At 39.4% G+C, this 13,666-nt stretch overlaps 1 protein-coding gene across 1 annotated transcript in view; it reads right to left on the reverse strand.

Annotated features, from left to right (window-relative positions):
- Positions 1-2,378: 2,378 nt before the first annotated feature.
- The window catches only part of RGCC (regulator of cell cycle), a 12,785-nt gene continuing 1,497 nt past the window's right edge, over positions 2,379-13,666 (reverse strand). Inside the window, 4 exon segments of the mRNA XM_049778493.1 lie at positions 2,379-2,494; positions 2,497-2,523; positions 4,627-4,663; positions 4,665-4,738. Of these exon segments, the coding sequence (XP_049634450.1) occupies positions 2,379-2,494; positions 2,497-2,523; positions 4,627-4,663; positions 4,665-4,738 (254 nt within the window).

Raw genomic sequence — 13,666 nt, forward strand, 5'->3', positions numbered from 1 at the left:
AACAATAATTGAACAATTTAAAAAGATGCTTATGGCAGAGTCAGAGCAATAGCACAGTGGATAGGGTGTTTGCCTATCCTGTGTTTGCACACAGCCAACTTAAGTCTGATCCCCAGTACCCCTGTACAGCCCCTCAAGCCTGTCAGAAATGATCTCTGAGCTCAAACAGGAGTAAGGCACTGCCAGATATAGCCCAAACAAGCAAACAAATAAATGCTTGTGAAGTTGGAGAGATATCTTAGCTGAGTTTAGTCCTTGACACCTTAAAGTATCCCAAGCTAAATCTAGAGTAACTTTAAGAACAGAGGTGGGCATAGCTGTTGGGAATGACCCCAAAATCAAACAAAAACTCTAACCCCATTACCCCATTACCCATATGCCAGTATTTCTCTCCAGAGCACTGAATGAACTTCGAAGTAACTCTAAGTCAATCCTCCTGCTATCTAGTAGTACATTAGGCAGCATCCCCAAGGGCTTGCTAGAAACCAGTGGGCATATTGTTCCCACTAAAGTATCATGAGTATTGAAATACACTGAGTGAAATAAAGTAGCAACTGATAAAATGCAGACTCCAGTTCAAATTTTATTTGTATACAAAAATATATTATAATGAGGAAAGCATATCATAGTTTCCAACTATATATAATTAATTACAAATATTTTCATGAAAGCATTTTAAATTATAGAAAAGCTGTGTTTTAAGAGAAAATACAATATTTGCATGGTCATCTTTTCTAATTTGCTGCAACCAGGTAAACAGGGTCCATTTAATGGTCTAAACCACCCAGAGAGATCAATCCAAAGGCAGCTACCCTAGATGCGGATGGCCCAGTGGTCAGGGAGCACTCTCCCCTCACATAGCACATACTTGTAGCTGTAATTTATTGGGTCCCTCAAATCGTTACTGCAGCTTCTCTCTTTGTTCAATAAAACCTCATCTTTTTGTCTCACATACCTGTGAACAGAGAAAGATATGAGTATCTACTACTACAGTGTACCATTCTCTTGCTTACCCATATCATACCATCTCAAAGCACCCAACTAAATGACAGACTTTCCATGGAAAGTATGTCTGATTAACTGGTATGACTGGCTGTAATTTCTATGAAGTAGACAAGGCTTGTTATATGGTCTAATACAAATTATGCTGCAATTATAATAATCTCTGTCAAAACAAGCCTCTGTCTTCTGATGTAGAATGGTATAACATTTGAGAAAATGGACAATAAAAATATTCAAGTAAACAGATATGACAAAGACTTTTTGCTTAATATTCAGGGCTATCTGAAACAAAGTTAGGAGCAGAAGTATGTTTAAAAATCAGCTGGGAGAGAGGGGCTAGACAAAGTATTGCAGGTAAGAATCCTACCCAGGTTTAACTCACAATACCCATATGGTCCTCTGAATACAGAGCCAGAAATAAGCCCTAAGCTCATCCAGTTGTAGCTTGGAAACTCACCCTTTCACCACCACCCCACAAAAAACAAAAACAAAAACAAAAACAAAAAACCCAAAAATCTGAGGATCTAATTTGTTCATATTTTACCTGGTTGTTTTGCAGAGTATAATGTGAAATATTTCTGTTTTATAGAAAAAACTAAGGTGCTAGTACATAACTCAGTAAGCCCTGCTCTGCGACTAAACAAGGCCATCCCAGGGCTGAATTGCTGAAACTTCAGTGCCAGGGATGAACAAGAAGCCTAAGATGAGCACAAGCACTGAAAAGCAGAGCTACTCCCCTGCCTGAACTAAAACCTCTTTACCAGGAGCTCTTACAGATCTCTCTGGTCCTTGCCATCTTTCCCTATTGAAATCAAGTGCATAAAGAGATTCTCATGATGCCCTTCCTGGGTTTCCCTAATGCAGTTACTATTTCTTCCAGTCCTAAGGTTTTTGATCACAAAAAATTTGAGGGTACATGCCTGTGTGCTTCATCTAGGGCTTTCAGGGACTGGTGTGGGTCTTTTTTTTTTTTTTGGTGTGGGTCTTGGTTACTGGGTCTCCCTAAGCAAATCTTCTTCTGCAGCCAACTCTTGGAAATCAGACTCAATACTTGCAAAGTTCCTGGCTCTAACCTTGGACAGTATTCATGGTAGGCAGGATGGAACTCTCTGGCTAATGTGTCAGCAGCTTATTTCTTCTGAAGAGTCTGGCAGGCCATAGAGAATTTAAAGCTCCAATCTGGCTCTATTACTTTTCCTCCATTTCTCAAACAAAACCCCATTGTTTTCTAGTGGCCTAATCTCTTTGTTTGGAAAGACTCACACTCTCTGCTTTAACTGGGGCTTAACCTCAGACTTTCTTTCTGTGCCACCAGGGCCTTATTCTGAAGTCTTGTGATGTAACTAACTTCCTGCCCCCAGGCAGGATGGTAAACATCAGAGCAGTTTATCAGAAGTGTCGGTTAGTTTCTGTTTGATTTTTTTTTTTTTTTTAATTTTAATGCCAGGCAGGTACTCACTTGCTAATGTTCTGTCAAGATCAGCAATAAAGTCTCAAGCTCTTTTGTGTCTCCAAGTTTGGCTGAAAAACATAGAGTTGGAGTTCAGTTTCCAGCAGTGACAGCTGATGACTACCATCACGTTTTGCAGGATTATGCAACCCCACTTTGAGTCTCTCTTCATATGCTTTGTGAAGTGTGTCCTTTACCAAATGTTTCTCTGCTCTAATGTTTACTTGCAGTGGGCTTGAAAACTTATGGAGACTAACCTGATGTATCTCAATGTTTAGATCATCACTCCATTCTAACTCCAGCAACATGAAAAAAAATCTCCCTTAACTGTCTTAAAAATGTGGATGTATCAATAAAGGGAGAGAATCAAAAGTGTTTGTTTTGGTTTACCCCTAGCTCAGGGCTACGAGAATGTGGGGAAGGTAACTAAGCAATGCTCAGATAATCATACAGTTGCCAGGGATCAAACATTGGTTTCCTGCATGCAGAGCAAGTACTCCAGCCCATTGAGCTATCTTCCTGGCTCAAGATCATAAGTGTTGATGTTTAAATGGAGGAGAAGGCTGAATTATCAGGCAGGAGGTGGGGGAGGAAAGAGATGGGAAGCATTGGTGGTGGGAATGTTGCACTGGTGGAGAGGGTGTTCTGTTCATGACTGAAACCCAACTACAAACATGTTTGTAATCATGGTGCTTAAATAAAGATACAAAAATTTTAAACAAAATATAGGTAAGAGTTAAAAAAATACTATTAAAAATAAATAAAAAAATTTTAAAAAGCATTTAGTGGAATATATGGCAGCAAGTAGAATGTACAATCCAGATTCTGTCATTCATACTACATTTCTCTGATACAATCTTGCCTACCACCAGGTGATCCCATATCCTCAGAGTTTCTCAGCATGAAATGAATGAAGAACCACTAATCTTTGTTAAAATGCGTACCAGAAGGGGTCAGGGGACTTTGATCTAGGGCCTCATCCCAATTAGGAGGCAATACAGAACAACTCACATCGCTAATCTGTTCCTTGTATAGCTTGGACTAAAGAATGATTTGATATTTTGTGCTTTCTCTGAAATGCATTTACTGGCTATTTTTTTTTTATTAACTGATTCTCCATGATAACAAATGGTTCATCTGTTCTTAGCTTTTATAGTCAACTATGCCACTAGGGCTTAATTTCCTCTCTTTAATGTCTACCTCTTAAGGATCTAATAGCCTACCTGCACATATTTAAAGCCACTTTCTAAAACTGCTCTGTCTCTCTTGAGTTCAACAGCTCCATTACAAACTGAGAAGTGGACAATAGCAAAGTCCCCAGAGACTGCAAGCAATTGCTATGTTGAGAGAGAAAATACTATTTTAAGTCTCCTTTGAAAAGAGAATTCTTTTCTTCAAACCAGAGTGAGAAAAATGATTGGATCTTCATCTTTCTTTTTAAACTATGCTCCATTTTTCTTGCATTCTGCAGCTATTTTCAGCAAGTATAACATTTCATAAGGAGGAGGAAAAAGGTTCCTTTTGTTTTCAGAAGGGCATTTGTCCAATATAACAGAACATTCCGCTTTCTAGCTGGAGACACTTTAATAGTTCCAAAAAAATAAGGAACTCGCTCATCGCATCTTTAACAACATTTTACGGTCTATTATTAACACAGTCGAGTCAGACTGGAGCTGCTATCTGAATCATGTAGATCATACGCTTTTCTCATAATGATGACCCCAGTAATTGCTAAATGGGTAATCTGAAATCATTGGTTAATTACTTAATGCTGTGAAAGAATCCCACTTTTGTAAAGTTGAACTGCTGAGCTCTCAATTCTAGAACCCAACCAACCTGGGAGCGTTTTTATTAGAACAGTCTGAGGGTACAGGAGAAAAAAGAAAGTCGGAAAATATGCAGGTTTTCTTTCTCCCTCTAATTTTTAGTTTCCTGACCCTAAATGATCTGATTCATTTTCACACTCATCAATCATTAATAAATAAAAATTTCTATTTTATATTATACTGCAGTTAAGATATTAGGGTTTTGGTATATTGGTTTTTTGTTTTGTTTGTTTTGTATATTTGGAGAAATTGGTTAGGAGTAAAGGAAAAAAGAAAAGAGATTAGAATAGGGCAATGGGGTGAAGATTGAAAAGATTAATGACATACTACCAACAAAAAAAATCTCACCTTTCCGAGGAGGAACAGTGGGAGAGAGCCGAGTTGGGGGTTGAGTCTGTTGGAGAATTCAGTTTTTCATCACTGAAGCTAAAGCTGTTTCTATACAGTGAATCCAGCCAACCTTTCAGGAAAGAAAATGAATTCTTAGAAATGGTGTTTTAGGGACTATAGAAATAGAAACAAGGGTACTTTCTGAGGGCTCAGAGATAGAGCAGGGTGAAAGCACATTGCTTGCATCCCACAAATCCCTGTTCAATTTCCAGCACTACAATGTCTTCCCAAGCATTACCAGGTGTGGCCTCTGGTAGACCTCAGACAAAACCAGCCTGATCTGGGCAATCCCTGGCACTGCAGAACCAAGCAGCACCAATTCTCAGGTCCTCACATTGATCCACAGCCTAGCTGTCTGAGACTCCCTGGGGAGGGGACCTTGAATCTCGCTGAGCACCACAAGGGAGAGTTCATAAAGTTTCTTTTTCCTGCTAATGCCACTAACATAAAAAAAAATCGGGACCCTGGGACTTTATAATTCTCCTTGTCTATGTGAGAGATACAGCCTGTTTTATTCCATCGAACCTAACCTGAGAAAAGTAAAGAATGAAAAATAAAGACTTTATCTGGAGGATGTCTTTGACAGACCTTTGCAGTGATTTTGTGCCTACCTCAATTTTCAAAGACCCCTAAACGGCAGAACAAGATGCCAGCAAACAGAGGTCTGCCAGGAATCAAGCAAGAAAATCCACTCAGTTTCTAAAGATTTTATGTCCTTAAATAAGACAATATTTCTGGACCTCAGCTTACTCAATGATAAAACAGAAAAAGATTGACTCATCCCTCAAGTTCCATTCCAGCTCCGCAAGTTCTACAATGTCATTGTCTAAGTCCTGCCAAGAAAACCAACTACAATCAGAACAGCCATGTGCCTGGGACACAGAAAGGAGATGTTGGCTAGTGGCTGGGTTGCCACCACTCACAGGCTCCAAAGCTGAGCAGGCAGCAGAAGCAGGATGTGGCAGCTGAGGTTTATGAGGAAACGCTTCCTGGTTAAAACAAAACCCAAAGCCATAGTCCCAGCTAGAGCACCAATGGATGCTGGAAAGATCTTCAAGGAGAAAGAGCAGCTGAATCTTGAGGGGCCATGACCATAGCTCCATTCCTGCTTGGGTCTTTATCACTTTAATCCAATTATCCTCAGTTTATGAAGCAAGAAAAACATCTACCTTCATTCAATGTGCCCTTCATTCAAAATATGCATGAAGGACAAAAAAGATAATACATTGAGTAAGACAATTAATCATCTTGCACCTAGCTGACACAAGTTTGATCCCTGGCCATTTACAAGTCTCTGAAGCACCACCACAAAGTGATCCCTGAGCAATACATGGTATGGCCCACTTTCCCCACCACTACTAATTAAATATGAAGTACACATGAGTTATAAGATCTTCCAATAATTTTTTAAGGGGAAAGAATTTAAAAAAACAGAGGTTCTGGTCATTAAATAATTCATCTTCTTCCTTCCTAATAAAATTGTTATATGTTTTCAAGCAATTCACCTCTCTCACCCTCCTCCTATTCTTCTTAGAACTGGTGATTCTGTCTTTGTAGCCTACAACTCATTTTTCATTCAGGCCCAAACCTCACTGTTTTTTTTTTTTTTCTTTCACAGTATAACTCAGATCATTAAAAGGACCTTTAATCATTTTTCTGGATTTTTTTGAGGTTCAAAACTCTGACTTTACATCTGCCCAAAAATAGATTCCTTAGCACACAGTCCTTTAAAAAGAAGAGTTGTCAACAAAGTTTAAGAAAATATTTGGATATGCCTATAGTTATTTCTCTTCTTCCAACCCTGAGAAGTCTTGTGAATAAAAAAAACCAACTTAGTGTCATGGAGATAGTTTAACAGGCAGAAAACCTAATTCTTCCCAGAACCACGTGAACCCCACCCATAAGCATTTTTTAAAGTGATCCCTGAACATTAAGGTAAGAATCATCTTCAGCATAGAAATAAATAGAACTTTTTAAAATTTCTTTAGGGGGTGGAGCAATAATAGTAGCAAGTAAGGTGCTTGCCCTGCATGTGACAGACCTGGACTCAATCTCCAGAATCCAATAGGTCCCCTGAACACTGCCAGGAGTAAATCTTGAGCACCTCCAGGTGTGGCCCCAAACAAAACAAAATAATCACTTTAGTTCTATTTCCCATGTCACACATTTTGGGTGTTCCTCCTACTTGTACCCGGGTACTGGGTTGGGAGCACAGGTGTACTTGCTTTGCTGGTTGTGCCCATCCCTGTAGTGACCTGGATTTTCTTAAGAGAAATCTTTCCACACAAGCAAGCACACAGCCCTCTGCCTGCCTCCAATAGAGTAGCAATGTCTGCCCAGAGAAAGACAGCAGAATTGCCACAAAGAGAAGCTTAGATACTTGTGGGAAGATGAGGTAAGACTAGGGGCAGAAAAATTTGGGCCGGTGCCCAATTGCTGGACTAAAAAGAAGGAATGCAAGTTCCTCAGCACATTACTATTGCCTCTGAAGGAGGCCTAAGAACCTCACACCCATCAGATCTCAGGACCACACCTCTGGGCTCTATCTCTCAGGAACAGTTGCTCTTGAGAACCAGTGGAGTGCCACACCTCACTGCACCCTGCACCATTTTGGACCCACGCCCTGACTTTTGCGTTTTGACTTCATCCCTTCTGCTATAATTTTGGCAAGTTCCTCTTCTGTCACAAGTTTACAGACAGCTATCCTCACTTTGAAAACACACATACAAATACACACGCACGCACACATTGTTCAAAGGCAAGTAAATCAGGAATAATCAGGTATGGTAAAGGCTTTAGGAACATGGTAGCAAAAAAATACTAGTGACAATTCATCAAGAAACACAATAACACAGGCAATTAGGGAGACTTGATAGAGCTAGGACATCATCATAGCTTCTTCATACTCTTGCAGGTCTGGTGCTAAGTGCCTTTTAGAGTCAAATCAACAAACACAGAAAATACATAATCAACATAAATTATTGTTCATTTGTGGGCCACATATAGCAGTGCTCAAGGCTTATTCCTAAATAATAAGTGGCTCTGTACTAAAGAATTATTCCTTGCAGTGCTAAGGAACCATATGGGATACAAGAGATTGAACCCAGGTCTACAGCATGCAAGGCAAGTGTCCTATCAGTATACTTTCACTCCAGCCCCAACAATACGATTGTTATGGAACTGGCAGAGTCCATCATAAACCAAACAAGTGAAAAGATAAAAAGTTGTTTCTTTTAGTTATGAATTTTTGCTACTCTTACCACAAGTGAGAGTTACTTCATCTCCATCTCCATAAACACACATATATGCAAGCAAATCAATACAGTGTCTGACCACATCCCCTTTCTACCCCTCCACACACACACCCCCAAAACTACGTAACACTCATGTAGGCCCATGCCACACCTAAGTGTCTCTCCTTTTCCATAAGTTCCAACATACAATCTGAGCTAGCTTTGACTCTAAAATCTTAAGTGTTTAACTTTTGAAAGAAATAAACTCTCATAATCCTGAAACCAAATCTTACCACAGTTTAATTCCCTTCAGTGGTAATATTTGACATGCATCATTCACTTAAAAATGTTTAAAAGGTGACACTCAAAAGCCCCTTAGTTTCTCTGGACTCTTAGGAAGTTTCTCCAGAGCTGTGTGGTATGGAAGCCCTAGGAAAGCTGGAAGAAGAACCTGGGCAAATCACTCTCCCTGTGAGCCTTGGTTTCTTCATCAGCAGGGTTGTGCTTCCATACAATTGTCATGTTTTTTTTTTGTTGCTGTTGTTGTTGTTGTTTTGGGTCACACCCAGCAGCACTCAGGGGTTATTCCTGGCTTTACGCTCAGAAATTGCTCCTGGCAGGCTCAGGGGACCATATGGGATGCCGGGATTCGAACCACCAATCTTCTGCATGAAAGGCAAACGCCTTACCTTCATGCTATCTCTCCAGCCCCACAATTGTCATGTTTTTATTTTTTAAATTATAGAAAAATGGAGAATATCATGTCCAGAGGAGGAAAAACCTTTCAGAGAAACAGCCAGAATCATGAACTGGGTCAGGCTACTCTCTGTTCTTCAGAGGCATCCTAAAATAAACCTCTTATGAAGAACAAGTCACCAACACAGAAGTCCCGCACACACTAGGTTTACCTTACCCTACATCCAATTAACTCTCATTCCACAGAATTTTACTAAGCACTTCCCAGCAAAATGGTGTATAAGACTTTCTATCAATTATTGTGATCAAAAAATAAGACTCTGGAATTCTCTTCCTTGTCAAATAATAGCCAGTTTGTCTGATAAAATAACATCCCTGTACCACTGGCTGATAGATAATGAATTGATTACTGTCCCCACTTGGGAACAGATCTCTCTAATAACAGGGAAGAGAGGGACACATAACAATAATGATTTAGGGAATCTTAGCAATTGACATTTTGACTAGATATTTCAGAACCTTTATAACTACTTCAGTCATCTCTAAAGTCCTAAATTACAAGCTGTTCAAAACCCATTTTGAGCATCTTGAAGAAAATACCTCATGTCCAGGGACCAAGTTTTCTGGGCACTGTGAGAAGAAATAGAGGTGACTCAATGCACAAGCATCTCACACTAAGAGCATTCATAGCCCTTGAGAAACTAAGCATAAAAACAGAGGCCTGTTGAATAGGTAGATGAGTTTTTTTAGTCTGGAGGTAGAGGAAAAGGTAATTTCGGGTTAACACCAACAAAGCTTCTCCAGAGAAGCCAGACCACAGACAGTAAACCTTGCCCAACTGCTGTAAATATAGAACAATCCCACATGTTTAAGGCCAGTAAGCTATGTAATTAACTGAGAAAAGGAAAGCCTTGGACCTGTTTGCCTTTGGCCCTGAAGAATAGTGCCTGTGTGTCAGTGTGAAGTGGGGGAGGAAATCCCTCCTCAAAAATCTCAGTTGGGGACAGCCACAGCTCATGGAGAGCCAAGAATGAAACCCATTCCTTGGCATCATCCTGTTCCTTAGCTTCTCTTGAGCTGTTCATTCCCACTAAATACCTTCACAGGTTTGACACCTGTCACCCACCTGCTACTCTTCACACCATACTAGGGCTTGACACTCATACATCTCACTTTCTCAGGAAAGCCTCAACTTAGTTTCAGTGGTGCCAAATCAGCAGATGAGCTACCTGTTAATCAGCATCAGTACCATAAGATTTCCTCTCCTAGGACTAGGCCAGAACAGTCTAGTTAAACACAACAGTATTCCCAGTCTTGCATATGCTAAAAAGGAGAGCTCCTCCCTTCTAAAATAAACCTATACTATCTTCATAGCCCCCGGCACTGTGATTTCAAATCATTCCTCTGAAAAGGCAAAATCCTTTCTTTCTTTCTTTTCTCTTTCTTTCTTTCTTTCTTTTTCTTCTTTCTTCTTTTCTTTTTCTTTTCTTTCTTTCTTTTCTTTCTTTCCTTCTTTCTTTCTTTCTTTCTCTTTTTTCTTTCTCTTTCTCTTTTCTTTTCTTCTTTCTTTTCTTTTCTTTCTTTCTTCTTTCTTTCTTTCTCCTTCTTTCTTTTCTATTTCTTTCTTTCTTTCCTTTCTTTCTCTTTCTTTCATTTTTTTCTTTCTTTCTTTCTTTTCTCTTTCTTTCTTCTTTCTTTCTTTCTTTCTTTTCTTCTTCTTCTTTCTTTTTCTTTCTTTCTTTCTTTCTTTTCTTTCTTTCTTCTTTCTTTTTCTTTCTTTCTTTCTTTTCTTTCTTACTTTCTTTCTTTCTTTCTTTCTTTTCTTCTTTCCTTTCTTTCTTTCTTTCTTTCTTTCTTTCTCTTTCTTTCTTTCTTTCTTTCTTTCTTTCTTTTTTTCTTTCTTTCTTCTTTCTTTTCTTTCTTTCTTTCTTTCTTTCTTTCTTTCTTTTTCTTTCTTCTTTCTTTCTTTCTTTCTTTTTTTCTTCTCTTTTTCTTTCTTTCTTTTTCTTTTTTCTTCTCTCTTTTCTTTCTTCTTTCTTTCTTTCTCTTTCTTTTCTCTCTTTCTTTCTCTTCTTTCTTTCTTTTCTTTCTTTTCTTTCTTTCTTTCTTTCTTTTTTTTTTTTTTTTTGTGGTTTTTGGGTCACACCCGGCAGTGCTCTGGGGTTATTCCTGGCTCCAGGCTCAGAAATTGCTCCTGACAGGCTCGGGGGACCATATGGGACGCAGGGATTTGAACAGATGACCTCCTGCATGAAAGGCAAATGCCTTACCTCCATGCTATCTCTCCAGCCTGGCAAAATCCTTTCTATCTCAAAGGAAAAAGATTATGTAAAATTCCAATGCATGGAAGATGTAAATGCAGCCCACCTTTTTGTTTGTTTGATTTTAGGCCATATTAAGTGGCATTCAGGAATTACTCCTGGCTGTGCTTGGAGGACCATATGAGATGTGGAGATTGAACTTGAATTGGCTACATGAAAAATAAATATCTTGTCTGCTGTGCTATCACTTCAGCCCCACATCTCTCCTTTTTTAAGGTCATGTTAATATCAAACTTCCTGTAAATCAGTGAAAACATCAATTAACAAATTGACTAAAATTTACTAACTATAAATTAAAATTTTACTAAACACATTTCTTATACATTTACACTTTGAAAATACTAAGAAAAAATGATACTTTAGGGGCCAGGAAGGTGGAGCTAGAGGTAAGGTGTCTGCCTTGCAAGCACTAGCGTAGGACGGACCATGGTTCGATTCCCCGGCATCCCATATGGTCCCCCCCAAGTTAGTGGCAATTTCTGAGTGCATAGCCAGGAGTAACCCTGTAACCCCTGAGTGTCAAATGGGTATGGCCCAAAAACCAAAAAAAATAAAAATAAAAAAAAATGATACTTTAAAATAGGATCATACCAAAGACACTTAATACCCCTGGGATAGACACCTTCAAGCATGCACGCCACTGATAAAAAGCATACGATCTGAATCCAATGAGATTCAGGACTATTTCTGAGGATTTGATTCTTATTCTAACCAGCCATTCACATGACAGAACACTATCTGAGGAGGAAGTGGCAAGGGGAAGAGAGAAATTTTTTTTGTTTTTCAGGCCACACCCAGTTGATGCTCAGGGGTTACTCCTGGTTAAATGCTCAGAAATTGCCCCTGGCTTGGGGGGACCATATGGGACGCCGGGGGATCGAACCTCGGTCTCGATCTTTCCTTGGCTAGTGCTTGCAAGGCAGACACCTTACCTCTAGCACCACCTCACCGGCCCCTGAAGAGAGAAATGTTTATCATAAAAATTATTTGAACCTTAGAGGGCAGGGGTAGGAATCATATGATGTAATGTGTTTAAAGCCCAGAAAAAAAAACAATTAATCATAACAAAACTTAGGGAAAAATGGGCTGCTATGATTATCTTCCTGGTATAAAACTTTTTTGATAGACTACATTTTAGTAGGAGCTAGTTTTAACATACTATCTTACAGAAAAATATTAGCAGACAAATATATCTCTCTTACTTATCCTTCCAGTCTTATGTAAGACATACACTACAGAAACAGCATCATTGGGCCCTTCTTTATACCTTCCCTATTACTTCTCTAACCACTGAACTAAGAGATAGTATACACATTAACAACAACAGTGGAAAGCAATATAGACCCAGAGCCTAGTAAAACTAGAGACTATTCCAAATATCTCCTCAAAATTGTTAAGAATGTGTCTCCAGTGCCTTCTTCTTGAGGCCACAGAAAACAGATCCAAGACCTGAAATCCTACCCAGAGAGAATTGCAATCACCCATGAATGGGTGAACTCGAGCCATATTGAGCTAAATGCGGGTGCAGCATAGAAAGTTGTTCTTTGCGATGGAGCTACACTGGACAGACTGTCCCAGCTTTCTTTCCAGTTGGGAAGACAAGTTGTGCTTGATGAATAACTTGCTCCATGCCTCAGGAGAAGTCATATTTAAATTTGGCCACAGATACTGTGACAAGTTTCAAAAAAATTTTTTTCAAGACTTTCCCTTGAAACTGGAAACAAGTATCCTCATAATTAGCAACCAAGTCCAAAAATACAAAATAGAAAATTAACCACACACAATTCTATTCTCTTGCCCCCAAAGCTGCAATTAGGTTTAAAGCTTAGGCAGGACTTCCAAAGAAATTCCCCAAGGAAACTGGAACTCAGTATTCTAACACCCCACAAATAGTGCAGATTGCCCTTTATCCTATTTAGAAGGACAGCTGTGTTTAAGTGTTGGACTGTATTTTTGTTCTGGAGCGAGGCAGATTTCAGATTTAAAAAGAAATGAATTGTAAGGAAAGGTTATCACTGAATCAAGGAAGTAAGTCAAGAATCAAGGAATGAAAACGGAATGACAGTAGTGCTTAAAACCCACTCTGGAACTGAGTCTCAAGGACAACCTTGAGGAAACTATGAGACGGTACAGAGCTTGAGGCACATACATTGCACCAGGACAACCCCAGTTTGGACTCCAGGACTACATGTTTCCCCTAGCATCTTTGTTCTGCTAGGATGGCCAGGGATTAATCCCAGAATATTATTCTCAGGGCATGTCAGTGAACTATTGGCCCCTCAGATCTGGAGACACAGTGAAGAAAAAGAAAAAACCAGAAGAGTTTGTTCAAAGTTTACACTTTGAAAAATGTAGTGAGTAATGCATGATTGGAAATATCGAAGCTACCAAATTTGCTGTTTGGTACCTAAGCATCCAAAATCTTCACAGAATAAACTGAGAGACAGGGACCTTTCATTATTTAAAAAAAAAAAAAAAAAAGACACCTGGAGGCATTTCAGCACTCCCCTCTTTGGCTCTGGCTCCAGCATGGGGGCGTTGGAAAAGGGAAGCCAGACAGCAGACAGCAAAGTGAGTTGTCCTCTTGGTGGCCCAGTCTGTACAGAGAGAAACATACTAAGAGTTGAGCTCAACAGGCGCTTGGAAGTTCAGGCATAGAAAAAGCAAATCCCAGAGCTCAGAGCCAGAAGCAAGTGCAAGAAGTTTGCAGCTGCTTACGAAATCTTTTCTGGTTTCAGAAATGTTCTT

Source organism: Suncus etruscus, chromosome 8 (genome assembly GCF_024139225.1).
Source record: "Suncus etruscus isolate mSunEtr1 chromosome 8, mSunEtr1.pri.cur, whole genome shotgun sequence".
In the NCBI taxonomy this organism is placed as follows: Eukaryota; Metazoa; Chordata; class Mammalia; order Eulipotyphla; family Soricidae; genus Suncus; species Suncus etruscus.